We start from the raw sequence: 20093 nt of genomic DNA on the forward strand, positions 1-20093 counted from the left end.
CCCGTGGTTCTTCCAGCTGCATTCTCCTTACAGGGCATGCCAGCCCTGGACGAACATTTGGCTAGTCTACGTAATACTTGGGAGCAGGTTCAGTGTTCTTTGGTGGCCTCAGCTGCTCGCCAGAAGGTTCACGCTGACAAGCATCGCAGGGCGGCTCCATCCTATGCTGTGGGAGACCGGGTTTGGCTTTCTACTCGCAATATTCGTCTTCGTGTGCCTTCTATGAAGTTGGCCCCTCGTTTTATTGGTCCTTTTCGTATCTTGCATGTGGTTAATCCTGTCTCGTATGCATTGGATCTTCCAAAAAATTTACGCATTCCTAACGTGTTTCATACCTCCTTGTTAAAACCCCTCCTGTGCAACCGTTTTACTCGGCATGTCCCCCCTCCTCCTCCGGTTTCGGTGGAGGGCCATGAGGAGTTTGAAGTGGCGGCTGTAATTGACTCTCGCTTGCTTCGGGGTCGCCTCCAATATCTGGTACATTGGAAGGGGTATGGGCCTGAGGAACGCAGTTGGATTTCCGCTGACGCTGTTCACGCTCCTCGCCTTGTGCGTTCTTTCCACGCTCGTTTTCCTGCCAGGCCTGCTCCTCCCCGCCCGGTGGGCGTGTCTTCAGGGGGGGGTACTGTAGCGGTACTTACCCTCTCCAGGGGCCGGCCGGGGTCCTCCCTTCTCGCCGCGCGCGGTCCTGCTCCTGCACGAGCCGCGCGCGGCTCAGCCAACGATGGGATCAGTCAGGCGGGCAGTGACCGCGAGAAGCGGTCACATGTCCCGCCCGACACTAAGAGCGCGCCGCGCGTCTCGGGCGCGCTCTTAAAGGGACAGTGGGAGACTAAATTAGAATCAGTCTCCCATTGGCCCCTGTCAGGCCACATTCCCCATACACTCACGTTTTGGGGGCGTGGATATGACAGGGGCCAATCAAAGTGAACCTTAAGGGTATTTATACTCACCTGTTTCCCTTGCTCTTTGCCCTATCGTGGTTTCTGTCCAGTTCCCTTTAGTGCTTGTATCGTTCAGTTGGTTTTTTGGTGCTTGACCTTGGCTTTGTTCCTGACTCCGCTCTCTCCTTATCCTTGCTTGCTTATCCGCTGTTTTGTCCTCTGTGTACCAGTCCTCGGCTTGTTCTACGTTACGCTGTCTCTCAGTTCCCTTGACCTCGGCTTGTTCTGACTCTGTCTTTCTCTCGTCCTAGTCCGGCCATTCTAAGGTCCGGTAAGACGAACACTGTTTCTTGTCTCTTGACTGTGAACTATTCCTGCGTGTTGGGGTATATTACCGTGACATGCGGTTTCTAGGGGCTTGAGAACCGCTAGCCTTCCTCGGTGTTTGACAGTGGCCAACATTTTTGGGAGGGACTGCACGTTGGTATTTACAATCCCTTCTATATTTTATTAGTAAACCCCATCCACTGCCCATGGGTGGGGCTGTGGAGGATATTAGGTCCCCACATATATTATTAAATGAATAGCTCCCACCCACTGTCAATGGGTACAGCACCGAATGTGTTTGACCTATTCGGTAATAAGATGTTTGGACTTTAGTGAATAACCATGTTAATTTCTTATTTCTTCCATCCTGTCTACCCATTGCTGAAATGTGAGTCCATGCAGCCAGAGGTCTAGATTCCGATTTGTTGAGTTCAGAGGTATTCTGCAACTACTCTGCATATAAACGGTTCAAGTGGGTAAATTGGGCTCAGAACTTTTAAGGGTGAGACAATTTAGGGGATGGCAAAACCTAGTATAAGCTCCTCAATGTTTTGTTCTTTTATACCAATAAATAAACAAGGATTTTTCCCTACCCTGAGGCCACTCATGAGGCTAGATTCGCAGAACAGGATCACCGTATGGATCAAATGGCTCAGGCCATCCAGACACTGTTATCCAGATCTGTTCCGGTACCTGTACCTACGCCTCCTGTAAACCCTATACCGGACACAGCTAATATGTCTAATGCTTCTGCACATCTAACCCCGCCACCTAGGTATGGAGGGGACGCTAAGACATGTAAGGGATTTATAAGAAGATCCTCTTCCCCGGCAGGGGCTGGGTTCTTCTTTGTGTCTAAGAAAGATGGCGAATTAAGGCCTTGTATTGACTATAGGGGCCTTAATAAAATCACCGTCAAAAATGCGTACCCCATACCTTTGATCACAGAACTTTTTGATAGGCTTAAACAGGCCACAGTTTTTACTAAATTGGACCTTAGGGGTGCTTACAACCTCATACATATCAAAAAGGATCACGAGTGGAAGACTGCTTTCAATACCAGGAGTGGCCACTACGAGTACACTGTGATGCCCTTTGGTCTTTGTAACGCCCCAGCAGTTTTTCAAGAATTTATTAATGATGTCCTACGTCAATTTATACATACATTCGTTATAGTATACTTGGACGACATATTAATTTATTCTAATGATTTACAGACTCATCACATGCATGTTAAATTAGTGTTGAGAACTCTTCTGGTTAACGGTCTCTATTGCAAACTCGAAAAATGTTCATTTGATCAATCTGAAGTCCAATTCTTGGGTTATATAATCTCTGCCAAGGGTTTTCGTATGGATCCCAAGAAACTGTCTGCCATTATGGAATGGCCTCTGCCCCAGGGTTTGAAAGCCATTCAGCGTTTTCTGGGGTTCTCTAATTATTATAGGCGTTTTATTAAAGGATTTTCTGCCATTGTAGCGCCTATAACCAGAATGACCAAGAAGGATGGCAATACTCATGTCTGGAAACCAGAAGCACTCGAGGCCTTTGAATTCTTGAAAGCTACATTTGCCTCTGCTCCTGTTTTACAGCATCCTGTCCCTTCACTGCCCTTTATTCTTGAGGTTGATGCTTCTGAGATAGGGGTAGGTGCTATCTTGTCTCAAAGAGATTCACCTGAAAAGCCGTTACACCCTTGTGGCTTCTTTTCCAGACAGATGTCCAAAGCAGAGAGGAATTATGATGTAGGCAATCGTGAACTCCTTGCTATCATTTTGGCGCTCAAGGAATGGAGACATCTGCTAGAGGGTACCAGGGATCCTATCCTCATTTTAACGGATCACAAAAACCTCTCATACCTTAGTGAAGCAAAAAGATTGTCTTCTAGGCAGGCCAGGTGGTCTCTCTTTTTGTCTCGTTTTAATTACATAATCACTTACAGACCGGGTGATCGTAATACTAAAGCTGACGCTCTGTCCAGACAATTCGAGACTACTGACAAACTCGAGGTCGATGTTACCCCTGTCATTCCGCCTGACAGAATAATAGCGACTACTGTTCTTTCTATTTCGTCTTCTCTCTTACAAACTATTCAGGCTAAACAAAACTTGGCTCCTGAGGAGAGGCCTGCTGATAAGCTATTCGTTGATATACCAGAGAGACGAGACATCTTGTCATTATATCATGACACTAGAACTGCTGGACACCCTGGTATTTCTAAGACAGTCTCAGCAGTTTCTAGATATTTCTGGTGGGCTTCCTTGCGCAAGGACGTCACCGATTACGTTAATGCCTGTAGCACTTGTGCCAGTATGAAGTCCTCCCACAGAGTTCCTTGTGGGTTGTTGCATCCGTTGCCCATACCCGAGAGGCCATGGTCCAATATATCCATGGATTTTATTGTTGAATTACCTCCCTCTAATGGTAAAACTGTCATCCTGATGATTGTGGATCGTTTTTCTAAGATGGCTCATTTTGTGTCTCTTCTCAAATTGCCATCATCCAAGGAACTTGCCTCTATCTTTGCCAGGGAGGTGTTTCGGTTGCATGGTATTCCCACTTCGATCGTGTCCGATAGGGGTAGCCAGTTTATTTCCAGATTCTGGAGAGCGTTTTGTGCAGAGATGGGTATCTCCCTCTCGTTTTCTTCAGCCTACCACCCCCAGTCTAATGGAGCTGCTGAACGTGCCAACCAATCTCTGGAGCAGTATCTTCGCTGTTTCGTGTCCCACCATCAGAACAATTGGGCTGACCTGCTTCCTTGGGCTGAGTTTGCTCGTAATAATGCTGCTCATGAATCCTCCGGTAACAGCCCTTTTTACGTTGTTTATGGCCGGCATCCCGTGGTTCTTCCAGCTGCATTCTCCTTACAGGGCATGCCAGCCCTGGACGAACATTTGGCTAGTCTACGTAATACTTGGGAGCAGGTTCAGTGTTCTTTGGTGGCCTCAGCTGCTCGCCAGAAGGTTCACGCTGACAAGCATCGCAGGGCGGCTCCATCCTATGCTGTGGGAGACCGGGTTTGGCTTTCTACTCGCAATATTCGTCTTCGTGTGCCTTCTATGAAGTTGGCCCCTCGTTTTATTGGTCCTTTTCGTATCTTGCATGTGGTTAATCCTGTCTCGTATGCATTGGATCTTCCAAAAAATTTACGCATTCCTAACGTGTTTCATACCTCCTTGTTAAAACCCCTCCTGTGCAACCGTTTTACTCGGCATGTCCCCCCTCCTCCTCCGGTTTCGGTGGAGGGCCATGAGGAGTTTGAAGTGGCGGCTGTAATTGACTCTCGCTTGCTTCGGGGTCGCCTCCAATATCTGGTACATTGGAAGGGCTATGGGCCTGAGGAACGCAGTTGGATTTCCGCTGACGCTGTTCACGCTCCTCGCCTTGTGCGTTCTTTCCACGCTCGTTTTCCTGCCAGGCCTGCTCCTCCCCGCCCGGTGGGCGTGTCTTATGGGGGGGGTACTGTAGCGGTACTTACCCTCTCCAGGGGCCGGCCGGGGTCCTCCCTTCTCGCCGCGCACGGTCCTGCTCCTGCACGAGCCGCGCGCGGCTCAGCCAACGATGGGATCAGTCAGGCGGGCAGTGACCGCGAGAAGCGGTCACATGTCCCGCCCGACACTAAGAGCGCGCCGCGCGTCTCGGGCGCGCTCTTAAAGGGACAGTGGGAGACTAAATTAGAATCAGTCTCCCATTGGCCCCTGTCAGGCCACATTCCCCATACACTCACGTTTTGGGGGCGTGGATATGACAGGGGCCAATCAAAGTGAACCTTAAGGGTATTTATACTCACCTGTTTCCCTTGCTCTTTGCCCTATCGTGGTTTCTGTCCAGTTCCCTTTAGTGCTTGTATCGTTCAGTTGGTTTTTTGGTGCTTGACCTTGGCTTTGTTTCTGACTCCGCTCTCTCCTTATCCTTGCTTGCTTATCCGCTGTTTTGTCCTCTGTGTACCAGTCCTCGGCTTGTTCTACGTTACGCTGTCTCTCAGTTCCCTTGACCTCGGCTTGTTCTGACTCTGTCTTTCTCTCGTCCTAGTCCGGCCATTCTAAGGTCCGGTAAGACGAACACTGTTTCTTGTCTCTTGACTGTGAACTATTCCTGCGTGTTGGGGTATATTACCGTGACATGCGGTTTCTAGGGGCTTGAGAACCGCTAGCCTTCCTCGGTGTTTGACAGTGGCCAACATTTTTGGGAGGGACTGCACGTTGGTATTTACAATCCCTTCTATATTTTATTAGTAAACCCCATCCACTGCCCATGGGTGGGGCTGTGGAGGATATTAGGTCCCCACATATATTATTAAATGAATAGCTCCCACCCACTGTCAATGGGTACAGCACCGAATGTGTTTGACCTATTCGGTAATAAGATGTTTGGACTTTAGTGAATAACCATGTTAATTTCTTATTTCTTCCATCCTGTCTACCCATTGCTGAAATGTGAGTCCATGCAGCCAGAGGTCTAGATTCCGATTTGTTGAGTTCAGAGGTATTCTGCAACTACTCTGCATATAAACGGTTCAAGTGGGTAAATTGGGCTCAGAACTTTTAAGGATGAGACAATTTAGGGGATGGCAAAACCTAGTATAAGCTCCTCAATGTTTTGTTCTTTTATACCAATAAATAAACAAGGATTTTTCCCTACCCTGAGGCATGGTACAATCCAGGACATCTAATACTTTATGTTTAAGCATATTGGGACAGTCCATAAGCACTATGTAGCCAGGACACTCAGAACTCAAGTTATTGCAGATTGCTTGTCTTTGCTTACTACTGCTGAAGAATTTACAATGAACAACAATCAATTCAAGTGCATGACCTAAAGCTTATTAAGAATAAGTAGGCTTCTGGAGCACAAGTTTCTTATGCACAAGTAAAACAAAGAACAACTGAAAGAGAGAACTCTCATTTACCCAGTCAAAGCATGTCTTAATAAGCAGATCATGTCCTTGTAACCACTCTGTGTTTATTTATATAGTTGGCTGTGGTCAAAGCAGTATTTGGTCATTGGACTCAATCCGTGCAATGGCTTCTGCCAGCCCTTGGCTAGTGAGTTGTTGTATTTGGAAATTGTAATTCGTGTGACGATGTAGGAGCATTAATGCATGGAGAAAATGTAAAAGGTCAAAATATGAATTGTTTTGTTTTTTTTCACAGGCCCCAAAGCTTTTAGCTGGTCCGGGCATTAAAATGGGAACAGAGATTGAGTTACATTGTGACTTGTGTTGGATAGGAAATGTTCTGAAATTTTTACTTATGGGCTTTGAGGTTTCAACTCAGGAGGTCCTTAAATGTCTGAAATTCTGCTAGGATTGTAGGAAACGACAAAAGTAGTTATTCAACAAAATACATCATTTTATACATATAGTTATAGACTTGACAAAAATTTTGGATTCCATTGATTTCATCTGATTTGCATTGTTATCTGAAGTGAAGACACTATATAAATCTTTGATAGTCATGTCCAACTATATTCTTCATGGACAACACATTGGCAGCACCTGTCCTCCGAGTTCTTACTTTTTGCCCCACTGTTCACACTTTATGCACTTACTAGGACTATTTCCTTAAAGTGAAAAATATGTTTAAAACCTCTTTTCATGTGAGAGGTACTCTCTATAATCCAATTGTTTTCCTTGCATTTATTGCTGTAATGATTGTCATTACAAATGGTTTCTGTATTGACATGTTGCATACATATCTCTTTACTGTTAAGAAAACCTTCTTAAATTGCAAGATCATGGAGATCCAGAACTATGTTTCATAAGATACGATCTAGAGTGGGGCGTCTAACCTCAGTCATGGAGACTGGAGTCCAATAACTTCTCAAGGGAAAAAGGGATATTGTTCATAGCAAGACATGCTGTTCCATATTAAAAAAAAATGAGTCAGCAAATGTGCTTCACCGTTCTAACTTAGAACAAGAACACCGCATGCTCTTAGTGGCAGACAACCAGAAAACAATTTCTATATTTAGTTCATTGTGGTAACCTCTCGTAGCAGTATCTTAAATTTTAATGAGCAAGTTTTCCTCCAATTGACGGCTGCTGGTGTTTGAAATGACTTTATGTATATGGGAAGTCCTGTTCCTGATTCAAACGATTGTTTGCAGTAGATAAATAGTGGCAGCTTTTTCCCAGTTCACAATAAGAAATGGAGCACATTATAATATAATTAAAGAGGGAAACTTGGTTTTATTGTGTTCATATTTTGTTCATCACAGCATCCTAGAGAACTGAAGTGACTATCAAATGTATTGTTTCACCTGTTTCTTCAGCCATTTATAGGACTGGCAGTTTAAGACATTAAAATAATTTTGGAGGGGGCGTGGCCTAACGCTGGAGCTGAGCAGACGTATGTAGGAGCAGCTCCCTGCATAGAAGCCAGAACGGGCGAAAAATAAGCGGAATACTGACAGATACAAGCTAATTACCGTGGGTCCGCGTGCATAATGTCCCAAAGATCCAAATCCAAAACGGGGAAGTCGGAACGAGCCTCCTTTTTCGGAGCAAAACGGGCGGCCTCCAAACAGCGCGAGGGAGCAGAGCCCTCGCAAGATGGCGGCGATCCGGGACCGCGGGAACACTCCCTCTCACCTCATATGTCTCCCACACAGAGTGCAGAGGATCAACCACCTACAATGAGGGGAATACGAGAATTAATGGCGGAATTCTCTGATGACATACAGAAAAACATGCAACATCAAATACAAGCCATGAAGGCAGATATACAAAAGGATATACAAGATATTGGGAATCGCACAGCCCACATGGAGTCCAAGATGGACGAATATGTGGAAGCACATAATAGCTTGGCAGACAAGCTACAGGAATTTGAAGACAGTCTGGAAGCACATAGGCTGAAACTGGCTTGTATGGAAGATAGGGCGAGGAGGAATAATCTCCGGTTCAGGGGAATTCCGGAATCCATTACAAATGCCGAATTGCAAAATTATCTATCAGATATGTTCCAGAGCCTGGTCCCGGAAATACACCCGGATCAATTGATCATAGACCGAGTGCACAGGTTACGCAGGCCGAAACATTTGCCACAAACAGCTGAGAGAGATGTGATTGCCAGAATCCATTTTTTCCACGCAAAAGATAAGATCATGCGTGTCAGCAGAAATCCGGGTATGCCAAAAGAGTATGACAACGTTAAGATCTTCGCGGACCTGTCGTCAGACACGCTGATGTTCAGGAAGTCAATGTCACCGGTAACTTTCATCCTACGTGAGCATAACCTGGGCTACCGATGGGGTTTCCCTGCTAAGCTTTTGATCTCCCATCAAGGAGCCATACACTCTATTGCGAACCTGGGACAAGGTATACAAAAGCTGGGGGACTGGGGGCTCCCTACACCAGCTTCAGAACCAGCTAAGTCAACGAGAGTGCCGAGAAAGTCGCCAGAGTGGACTGTCAAATGAAAGCTTGATATCCTTATGGAGTATAAGTAACTATACTGCCCTTTAACGCACAGTTAAATGTTTGGATTTTGATTCATGTTAGTTTATTGACAAGGCCTTAGACTGGAGAAAACTTATTAATTGTTGATTTATGCATTATAGTATACCTAATATAAGCAGCAAGGATAGCAGGTTAGATTGTGACACTGCCCATTATGCCTTGTAAAGGCCCCCCGCGGGGTCATAAGCGTAAATGCCGACTAGATACAGAATGATATTGTGTAAGAGAGGCCATACTGAGTTAACTGTTAGGATAAGGTTATGTGTTTGTTTATCCTCATCGACTTACTAGCTTGTTTAGATATGTGTAACAAAAGCCCTCTGGTTTCATGGTGAAAAAAAAACCACTATGAGTGAAAGTTTCACCACCACTACCCCCACCAGACGTACCTACCCACTGGGTCAGGTAGCATGGCCCCAGACCTTGGAGCCGAGTTGGGTGTGTTACCCACTAGTTCTTACGACCCTTTCCTACCTAACTATCTACTCCTTCCCCTGTCCCATTCTTGCTTCCCTTTGTCACGAACTATATAGCTCACTCAGGTTGCACCATAGCGGATGTGCAATATTGACGTGCATCATTAATATTAATACCACTGCGGAAATATTGATCAGTTTCAGTAGAGCCTTACACTCACTCACACACCAATGGTTAAAATACTAACGTATAATGTAAAGGGGCTAAATTCCCCTGGTAAACGCAGGCTCTTACGGCAAGACCTTAAAAAAGATGGAGTAGATATTGCGTGTGTTCAGGAAACGCACTTCGTAAGGTCTCGCACCCCATCAATCTTTACCAAACTATACCCTACACAGTACCATGCCCTTTCAGATAATAAGACTAAAGGAGTTTCTATTCTCATACATAAAGACATAGCATTTCAGGAGCAAGCGATTTCTATAGATACCCAGGGAAGGTACATTGTTCTAGTGGGTCTGTTTAATAATATCCAATATACATTGACATCGGTATATTTCCCCAATACTGGAGCGGAGAGATTCCTAAGACGCATACTAAATGAAATTGATAAATTGAGACAGGGAGGATTGGTGTTGTGTGGAGACTTTAACTTTATAACATCTCCGGACGTAGACTCAACTGCTACCCCGCAAGGGGCTAGACGAGCAAGTATAGTATCCACAAGTAAGAAATTGTCCAAGCTACTCTTATTACACAACTTATATGATAGTTGGAGAGTACTCCACCCCAGGGAACGGGATTACTCCTTCCACTCTAAAGTACACAATACATATACCCGCATTGACACCTTCTATGTAGATCAATCCACGCTTGCACAAGTATCAGGGTGCGTCATGGGAGACATAACCTGGTCAGATCATAGTCCAGTGACCCTGGAACTGCATGACAGATTTCAGTACAAGGGCAGAGGGAACTGGAGATTGAATGAATCCTTATTAAAGGATAACACCTTTGTAAACCGGATGACTGACGAACTCTCAAATTATTTCCAGACTAACGCGGGAGGGGAGACCCCTGAGGCCATGGTATGGTTGGCACACAAGGCCGTGGTGCGAGGTCTGTTTATAAGACACTCCTCCTATCTTAAAAAACACAGGCAACTGACTATAATGGACTGTCAAAAACAACTGGCAATTGTCACTGCCCAAAATAAGCAGACACCCTCACCTACTCTTGCTCAACAAATAAAAACCCTGACGGACAAACTTACCGAAATACAAGCAACCAAAACCTCATACTTCTTATTTAAAATGGAAGCGAATTCTTACCACCACAGCGGGAAAGCTAACAAACAGTTAGCTAATAGATTGAGAGAGAAACTGGCAGCAGCCAAAGTAGCCTACATACAGAGCCCAGATGGCACCAAATTCCAAATCCGTTAGATATCACTCAGGAGTTTGCTAACTATTACTCAAAATTATATAATCTAGGAGACGATCCCGATACGCACCCCATACGAGAGGAAAATGTCAGGGAGTTTCTGTCCCAACTCAACCTTCCAAAAATTAATCAAGCCCACCTAGACCTATTACTCCGACCTATCACGCTAGGGGAAGTACTCCATACGATAAAACACCTCCCTCCAGGCAAATCTCCGGGAGCAGACGGCCTCCCCAACCTATATTACAAGACATTTGCGGAGGTATTAGGCCCGAGACTAGTCAAAGTATTCCAGACAGCCACAGATACAGGGGAGCTCCCTCCTGAAATGCTTCTAGCAACCATAGTTACGCTACCAAAACCTGGAAAGCCCCCAGACCAATGCAAAAACTTCAGGCCAATATCATTGTTAAATACAGATGCTAAGATATATGCAAAGATCTTACCCTCAGTCATTCATGACGACCAAACGGGGTTTGTGATGGGGAGACAGGGGCTCGACAATACCCAGAAACTGTCCCTAATCATGGAATCGATGCGAAGGTCTGGCCCAGGCGGATTACTCCTCGCTTTAGATGCTGAAAAAGCGTTTGACCGCCTGAGCTGGCCCTTCCTGCGGCAGGTTTTGTCGGTGTTTGGATTCCCACAACAGTTCATCCAACAAATATTTGCCTTGTACTGTCATCCTAGGGCCCAAGTACTGCAGGCGGGGTTTAAATCAGACCCATTCAAGATTCTGAATGGCACCCGACAGGGGTGTCCTTTGTCACCCTTGTTGTACGTGCTGGCCTTAGAACCCCTACTGGTGGCCATTAGATCACACCCAGAAATAAAAGGAGTGAACTGGCATGACAGGCAGTTTAAGATTAGTGCATTTGCCGACGATATCCTGCTGTATATCAGCCAACCTGATAAATCCCTCCCCCACATCATGCACCTTATTAAAAAATATGGGGAACTCTCCTACTATTCCCTAAACGCAACCAAAACACAGGCATTAGGGTTACGATTAGATCCATTGGTTCTAACACAGCTACGCGAAGAGTACCAATTCGAGTGGAGAAATCACGATATAAAATACCTAGGACTGACGTTCACTAGAAAAACCTCTGACATGTTCCCTACTAACTATACCAGAGTCTGGAACGAATGCTTGTCACTAGTACGGGGATGGAGCAAGCTATTCCTTACCTGGACAGAGCGCATTGTTGCGCTTAAAATGCCTGTATTACCAAAATTGCAATATGTGTTTAGGAACCTCCCCCTGAGGGTACCACAATCCTACTTTAAAGCCATACAGTCTGCGCTTGCTCAATTTATCTGGGGCACCGGACGAGCAAGAGTCTCTCGTAAACTATTAACAGCTCCTGCAGGCCAGGGAGGAATGGCAGTCCCGAATGTAAAATCCTACTACCAAGCTGCGGTGCTAGCGCCCCTAATGACTCACCTAGTGAAAGGCAACCGACCACAATGGGTTACCTTAGAAAATTTAGCCATTAAACCCTTCATAGTCAACAATCTAATATGGTTACCCAGCAAGAGCAGGCCAAACATTCCATTGATACCCCTTCAACTTCAGCTAGCGCTGCAGACTTGGGACCTGCACCGAACGAAATTTGAAACGGCCCATCCCCTTTCACTGGCGACCCCCATTGAAGCAATAACATACTGCATCCCGACCTTCCATGCCACCCCATGGAAAGCGAAAGGTATCTCTTACCTATTCCAAGCCTTTGATCCAGGTGGACTGATGAGTTTTGAGCATCTAAGTAAAACCTATGACATCCCACGCACATCACAATACTCTTACATTCAGCTTAAATCATTTTTACATAAACTTAACAAAGACAACAAGGTAGAACATAAAAAACAGGGAGAACTCTCGATTTGGGAACAAATAGGTACCACGGGTAAAATACCTCCAACCTTTAAACCGCTGTCGGGCTGCTATAAACTTATCCTGCCATACCAACCCCTTTCTGACTCGACACAGGCGAGTCAATGGGAGCTGGATCTTCAGACCTCCATCACTGAAAAGCAGTGGAACTATATCACATCTTCAGTTAGGAAGCTGGTCAAATCTGCTTCCTTTGTGGAGCAACACCAGAAAACATTATATAGGTGGTACATGGTGCCGGTACGCTTACACAAATTGTATCCCCACACGTCTTCGACGTGCTGGAGATGTAAACAGGAGAAAGGCTCCGTCCTGCACATATGGTGGCGTTGCCCACGCCTAATCAGGTACTGGGGCGAAGTCCAAAATCTCATTGCTGAAATCACTAATGTCAAACTACCCTTCGAACCCATGACCTTTTTATTACTGGACATACCCAAGGAAATGCCCATAAAGTTGAGGAAACTAATGTACCATATCCTGTTGACAGCACAAAAATTAATAGCCAGATCCTGGAAGACAACTGGGGCTCCTTCAATTCCAACTCTTATTCAGGACATAGACAACCAAGCGATCTATGAAACCAGTTTTGCCGGGGCTAACCCGGGACCACACCGCTCGAGCGGGGCGTGGGACCAGTGGCGCTCCTGGAGAATAGCTAAATCACAACTCCCGCCTTAACACGTGTTGTATCATCTTAGGTGTAAGTAGTTAATTCGAATGGGTAGGCCAGAACCGGGGTAGTCAGACAATGTGTAACTCTGAGACGACCGACCAGTATACATAGCAACAGGGTTAGCGGAGACGACCAGCACAGAGAGAGTTCAATCCACCGTGTGCTAATGAACCGATGCACGCAAATGTAACAAATGTAACAAATGTAACAAATGTAAAAAAAATGTAAAAAATTTAAACAATGTAACAATATGAACAAAGTAATTGCATACCCCATTGCTCAACATGTGATATGTGGTATCGTGACTGTATTCCCGCCCCTCCCACCCTCCCTCCCCCCCCCGTTTTTCTTTCTGTACCCACTCCCCTCCCCCCCTCCTATCTATCTTTACGTTGTGAAAAAACAATAAATTACAAATTTAAAAAAAAAATAATAATTTTGGAGTAATACAACATACTTTTTCCATTTTTCTTGTTTTCACTATATTATCTGAACATTTCAGTGAAGTGACCAGAAACCTGTGGAGCTCTAAAAGAATTAAGCATTTTAACGTATTCTATTTTATATATTTAGATGGGGATTCAATTACTTACAGTCCTGAAAGTACTGAATTCCATAGCTACGCTGGATGTCCGGCCTGGCATTGCTCCATATGTTCTTCAGGGTTTCCTTCATGTGTTTTAGGTCATTTAATGGTGTCTTGAAATACCCGGGCTCTATAATGGACACTCTAACCCCAAAGCGTCTTAACTCGCGTCTGTAATTATACAATGGGATATAGAGCAATATCTTTTTTTTCTTATTTCTATTACCTGCACTTCAATTTTCCTATATAACAAAATTAACGGTGAGACTCTGATGAAACTTGTAGAAACTTTTACTGATTCTCTATAATATTTGTAACAGTTTTCTTCATGAGTGACACAGATTAGATATTTACCACTGCACTCAATGCTAATGAATTAAAGAGACGCTATAGCACACTGAAGTGGTCTGGTTTCAGTGCCCCTGTCTGCTTAAACCTGCAAAGGTAATTATTGCAGTTTTTAATAAATTGCAATAATAATTACCTTGCAGGGTTCACTCCACCTCTAGTGGCTGTCTAGCAGACAGCCACAAGATGGACTCTCGGGTTTTTAGTCGACTTTTGGTCCCCTGACTGACACTGGACTTCCTCACGCTAGACATGAGGACGTCCAGCATCACCCACAACCTCATAGGAAAGCAATATACACACTTTTTTCTATGGCAGAATCTTAAATGTAAGAATGGCAATTGCTGCGCACGCATATTAGGTCTCCCTGCTGAGCGCAGGCAGAGCCAAAGCCTTCGCTGAGGGACCTTGGCGCTGGACTCATGTAAGTGTCAAAAGGGGTTTTAAACCCCTTCTGCACCACGGGTGGGGGCCACCAAAAAGAGGGGTGAGGGGGCACTATAGGGATCTATAGTGCCAGGAAAACAACTTTGTTTTCCTGGCACTATAGTTTCCCTTTAAGCATCATGATTGTACCCACAAATTGTATATTCCATATTTAGTATAGTACATGTCACCTCGAGATTGAAATATTGTAAGAGCTGTATTTCCTATGAGGAAAAAAGGGCAGCTGTCAATAGCCCAACAGAGTGTAAATAACTTTATCCTCAGCAAAAATTGGTTTAGTAGGTTGAGGTAATATGGAGATATGCAAAGTTAGTCCTGCTAGCTAGTGAAGGTGTAGAAAGTGCCTTGATCAGAAAAAATGTATATTACATTTGAATGTTGTGTTCCACTGTTAACCTATTAACACCCAGCGAGTACATACTTTTGACTTCTGATCAATTAATTAAATGTCAAGAGAAGAGGAGACATATAACATTTACAAAATATTCAAATAATACATCTGTCTAGAAATTATTAAACACAAGTAGAGCATATCTAGAGGGACACTACAGGCAACAACCAGATTTTATATTTTTGATAGTTGCATGCTTAAATAATTAGCTTTTTTACTTTTTTATTGTATGCATGCAAATTATATGGCTGTAAACATTTCATTTGTACCCAAACTACCCAGCTGCTATTAAAAAGGGTCCAGTGTTTTGGGGGGTTTTTTGGTATTGAATTAATTGCTCATTCTATTCTATTAGTGTGTTCATTGTCGTTTTTCTACAATACCCTCAAACAATGCAATAAATTAATACTAAATAAAACACGTGCATAATGTGCATATTAAGATATTGCCACTATCAGCAGCCCAGTTAAGGAAACCTCAGCTTAAAGCCATTGCTTACAAAATAAGTGCAATACTATTTAGTGGCATGCCAACTGCATTTTTGGAAGCTGTTAATGCCAATGACATGTAAAGTAAAATAGATATTTTATATCCATCATCCTTCAACCTAATAATATGATGCATCAGATACCTTTTATTGTACTTGTATTTTTTTATTTTAAATGGACACTTCACTGTCCAAATACAGAATAAATAAAAATCACTGTTTAGTAGATATACCACAAATTAAAACTTGCATGCATTTTTTCATTGGGGATAGACCAACAATCAGCTTGCAAAACCTGTAGTTCTCTTGTCTGCTGCCTTTGCATGCTCTCCCCTTCAAACCACACCCAGACTTTCTGTGGCTGCCCAATCACAGACTTCCCAATACAATGAGAAGTCTTTATAAGTCAGGTGATCTGGGCAATTGCTGCCTCTTGAGGTCAGCTGCATTGAGCTAACGAAACCAGGAAGTAACATTACATGTTGTCTGCTTGAAAGCCAAGGAGGTGTAACCACGTTAATTTATAAAAGTGTTGATTTCTATGGAAATCTGCACTTTTTGCGATAAAAAAACTCTTCCCACATGAAGCTTTTCAGCAAGCTTAAGTTGTTTAGGGGTCTGGAATGACACTTTAAGTCCTAATAAGACATCACTTGTTACCAAGAAGCAGTCTTAATCAAAAATATTTTGTATGTATTTTAGAATTTTTTCTTTTATGAGTTACTTTATACGTTTCTTTAATAAATATCCAGTTAAAAATACAATTAGAATGATATTCTTCCTGTCACTAACCCCCTTACCCCCGATACATGTTCAGTGATTTAAGCCAGTATATGATATGCAAATGAAACCTCCATAATCGAAACTGAATACATACATGTCCGGATCATCTCGTTAATTAACCCTTTATTTCTGTGACAAGGTGGGAGTTTAAGCCTGTTAATAATCTGCACACAAGGATCACATATGTAAACTTGCACGCACGCATTCCCTCCTCACCTTGTCGCCCAGCTTATTATATCTGTGACATATTAGGGGACTTAAACCTGTTTATAATATGTTTTAAGCTTGTATATGATATGCAAATTAAGTCTCCTTATCCGAAACTGAATACATACATGACATGTTAGGGAACTTAAGCCTGTGTATAATATGTTTTTATATGCACGTGTATGTTTAGAATCAACCTGTTATCAGTTTAATTTGTTTGTTTTTGTTACTAGCTTGAGACAGCTGAAACTGTTCATGTACAACTGCATAATGTAGAACCTGCCTAACATGTACTTCAAACATTTGGCCTGTGCGGTCTTATAGCTACATGGCATGATGTGCTGCAACAAGTCACTAAACTAGCCCGTTGAGTACTAGCCATGTCTTAATGAAAGCACATGTACTGAGAATAGCTGTATTCTAAACGAGTCTGGCGCGACATAGCAAGACAGCAAGGCACTAGTTACAATGGATATGCCACGTTTGACTCGTATCTCATTTCAGCCTGTTTATAAAACGCTAGCCTTAATCGACATACAAAAAATAAAAAATGAGGCATTAATTTTCTGGAAATGTAATCACACAATGCTTTCGTTGTATTAACCCTAACCTGTAAATCACACATGCATTTCCCTTTCTTTATTCTGTACCCATCACATATGCCTTAATAAAAAAGAGAGATTGAAAAAAAAAAAATACAATTAGAATTTGTTACAGTTCATCAACAGCGCCATCTAGCAGGTGGGAAACTTTTTCACAAAAAACAGACACTTTTTGTCTTTAGTAAGGGTTTATTAAGCAATTGAGACATTTTACAGAAAATAAAATGAGTTAGTAAAAGGCATAAAGATAAACTATGCATGTGGTTATGGTTGCAATCTTTGCATTGTTTCAAAGCCATTTATAATTTCCAACTTTTACAAGTAATAAAGAAATGAGAAACTAAAGAAGGACAACCATCCTTATCTAACCCACTATCGATATTAGAGTTGTGTATCAAAACAAGTGTGTAATGGTAGCTTGAATGGCATAGAAACAGAAGGGAGAATTTAGATGGAAGAAGAGAGAGAACAAAAAGAGAGAAGGGGAAGAAGAGGTGGCATGGGGAGAGGTAGGTTGCTGATGCATCCCACCTGAGTGAGGGGAGAAGTGGGAAAAGAATAGGATAGAGTCGATAAGAGGAATGGGAAGTATGGGATACTAAATTCCAGGATATTGGAGGGTCGTTCGATGCCCAGGTTAGTTGAGAGTGAAAAACATAGAAACATAGAATGTGACGGCAGATAAGAACCATTCGGCCCATCTAGTCTGCCCATAGAATGGATAGCCCCGGTGGTAAGGTAATCTGGCTACTCAGAAAGTAGAGGTTACACACTCTAAGGCTTGTCTGCTTGTAGAGTAATGTCAGATCTTTGATTTGTACCTCTATGTCTTGTAGAACTGTAGAGATTTGTACCTCTATTTCTTGTAGGATTCCATGCTTCATGAAAAAGTCCTTTATACAACAGACAATATCTTGTAGGGGGCTCCCATCTGTTGAGGGGACCACAGGGCTCTGTGGGCCTGAATCAAACCAACTGTATGGTCATGAGGGTGGCCATGTATGTAGGCAAACAAACCGCAGGATCCCTGGGACATCTTTTTCAGTTATCAATTGATGCAGAGTCTGGTTTTAATCCATAAAGGGCAGAAATCACCTAACATTCCTAAATCACAATGGATATGGATTGACACCTGACATATGACATATTGACACTTTGACATATGGATTGACACCTGTCCTCAGAGACCCTGATACACACTGACACAGAGCAGAATAGGGACTATTCCCCCTACATAGGGTCACTTGGCAGATATGGATTGACACCTATCCTAAGGATCCCTGATACACACTGACACAGAGCAGAATAGGGACTGTTCCCCCTACATAGGGTCACTTGGCAGATATGGATTGACACCTATCCTAAGGATCCCTGATACACACTGACACAGAGCAGAATAGGGACTGTTCCTCCTACATAGGGTCACTTGGCAGATATGGATTGACACCTATCCTAAGGATCCCTGATACACACTGACACAGAGCAGAATAGAGACTGTTCCCCCTACGTGGGTCACTTGGCAGATATGGATTGACACCTGTCCTCAGAGACCATGATACACACTGACACAGAGCAGAATAGAGACTGTTCCCCCTACATAGGGTCACTTGGCAGATATTGATTGACACCTGTCCTCAGAGACCATGATACACACTGACACAGAGCTGAATAGAGACTGTTCCCCCTACATAGGGTCACTTGGCAGATATGGATTGACACCTGTCCTCAGAGACCATGATACACACTGACACAGAGCAGAATAGAGACTGTTCCCCCTACATAGGGTCACTTGGCAGATATGGATTGACACCTGTCCTCATAGACCATGATACACACTGACACAGAGCAGAATAGAGACTGTTCCCCATACATAGGGCCACTTGGCAGATATGGATTGACACCTGTCCTCAAAGCCCCTGATACACACTGACACAGAGCAGAATAGAGACTGTTCCCCCTACATAGGGTCACTTGGCAGGTATGGATTGACACCTGTCCTCAGAGACCATGATACACACTGACACAGAGCAGAATAGAGACTGTCCCCCCTACATAGGGTCACTTGGCAGATATGGATTGACACCTGTCCTCAGAGCCCCTGATACACACTGACACAGAGCAGAATAGAGACTGTTCCCCCTACATAGGGTCACTTGGCAGATATGGATTGACACCTGTCCTCAGAGCCCCTGATACACACTGACACAGAGCAGAATAGGGACTGTTCCCCCTACATAGGGTCACTTGGCAGATATGGATTGACACCTGTCCTCAGAGACCTAATTGTGTAATAATGGTAATACTATTACCTATTATATAATATTGTCAGGGGCAAGGAAATTCCCTCTAAATAGATGGGTATAGGCAGAGAGTATGGAGACCGGAGTGATAAAGTGTCAATAAGGTGATATAAAGTTAAATGTATCACAGACACACAGCCACCCTTTCTCTTAGCTAGTTTCCAGAAATGCTGGATAGGTAGAAGGGCAATAAAGACCCAGAGAAGTCTAAGAAGAATCCTCTAAACTAGCCCTAATCTCCTTAAACACCTTCAAGGGTGTTCTAAGCTAAAGCTCAATCTAAACATTTAGATGACTGCCTGATTTCCCATCACAGATGCTGGCTAGGAATAACAGTGTGCAAGACAAAGAGTGGGTCTAATTGCCCATAGTGCAGTAAAGTGTCCCTAGGGAAGTGAAACAGAGAATAACGAGCTGGCGCCCAAGAGAATAACGAGCTGGCGCCCTATCAGGGGACGTGTATATGGCATTGATTTTAGGAACCGGGAGATGGAAAAAGATGCTTGGTCGGTCCTCCTACTTCAAATTTGGGGCACTGCGCGTGAAATCTAATGTGCCACCAGATAGGAGTGGTGTGTTAAGTAGTACTATTCCTATCAGTTTAATCCCTGTTATGTGCCTTTTTTTTTTTGGTTTGGTTTTTGAAGCCACAGTGCAGCACCAGAGGGCCGAAAAATTAGGCATGTACACATGCCTGAAAAATTAGGTATTGTTGCAGCCGCTGCTGTAGCAGCGGCCATAAAAAATGATGTTTGTTTCCCAGGCAGAAAGTGCCCTAAAACATTGCGGCTTGAACCCTAGTTGGTGGCGGATAAGTCACGTAAGTAAACCGG

The 20093-nt window shown here is 43.8% G+C and overlaps 2 protein-coding genes across 3 annotated transcripts in view; one reads left to right on the forward strand and one right to left on the reverse strand.

The window, feature by feature from the left end:
• Positions 1 to 20093, reverse strand: part of LOC134568658 (retinol dehydrogenase 16-like) — a 61553-nt gene that overhangs the window by 18416 nt on the left and 23044 nt on the right. The window contains exon 4 of the mRNA XM_063427312.1: positions 13703 to 13866. Within this exon, the coding sequence (XP_063283382.1) occupies positions 13703 to 13866 (164 nt within the window). The remainder of the gene's footprint in view (positions 1 to 13702; positions 13867 to 20093) is intronic.
• Positions 1 to 20093, forward strand: part of GPR182 (G protein-coupled receptor 182) — a 110413-nt gene that overhangs the window by 14780 nt on the left and 75540 nt on the right. The gene's annotated exons all lie outside the window — the stretch shown is intronic.

This window comes from Pelobates fuscus, chromosome 1, assembly GCF_036172605.1.
Source record: "Pelobates fuscus isolate aPelFus1 chromosome 1, aPelFus1.pri, whole genome shotgun sequence".
NCBI classification, from domain to species: domain Eukaryota; kingdom Metazoa; phylum Chordata; class Amphibia; order Anura; family Pelobatidae; genus Pelobates; species Pelobates fuscus.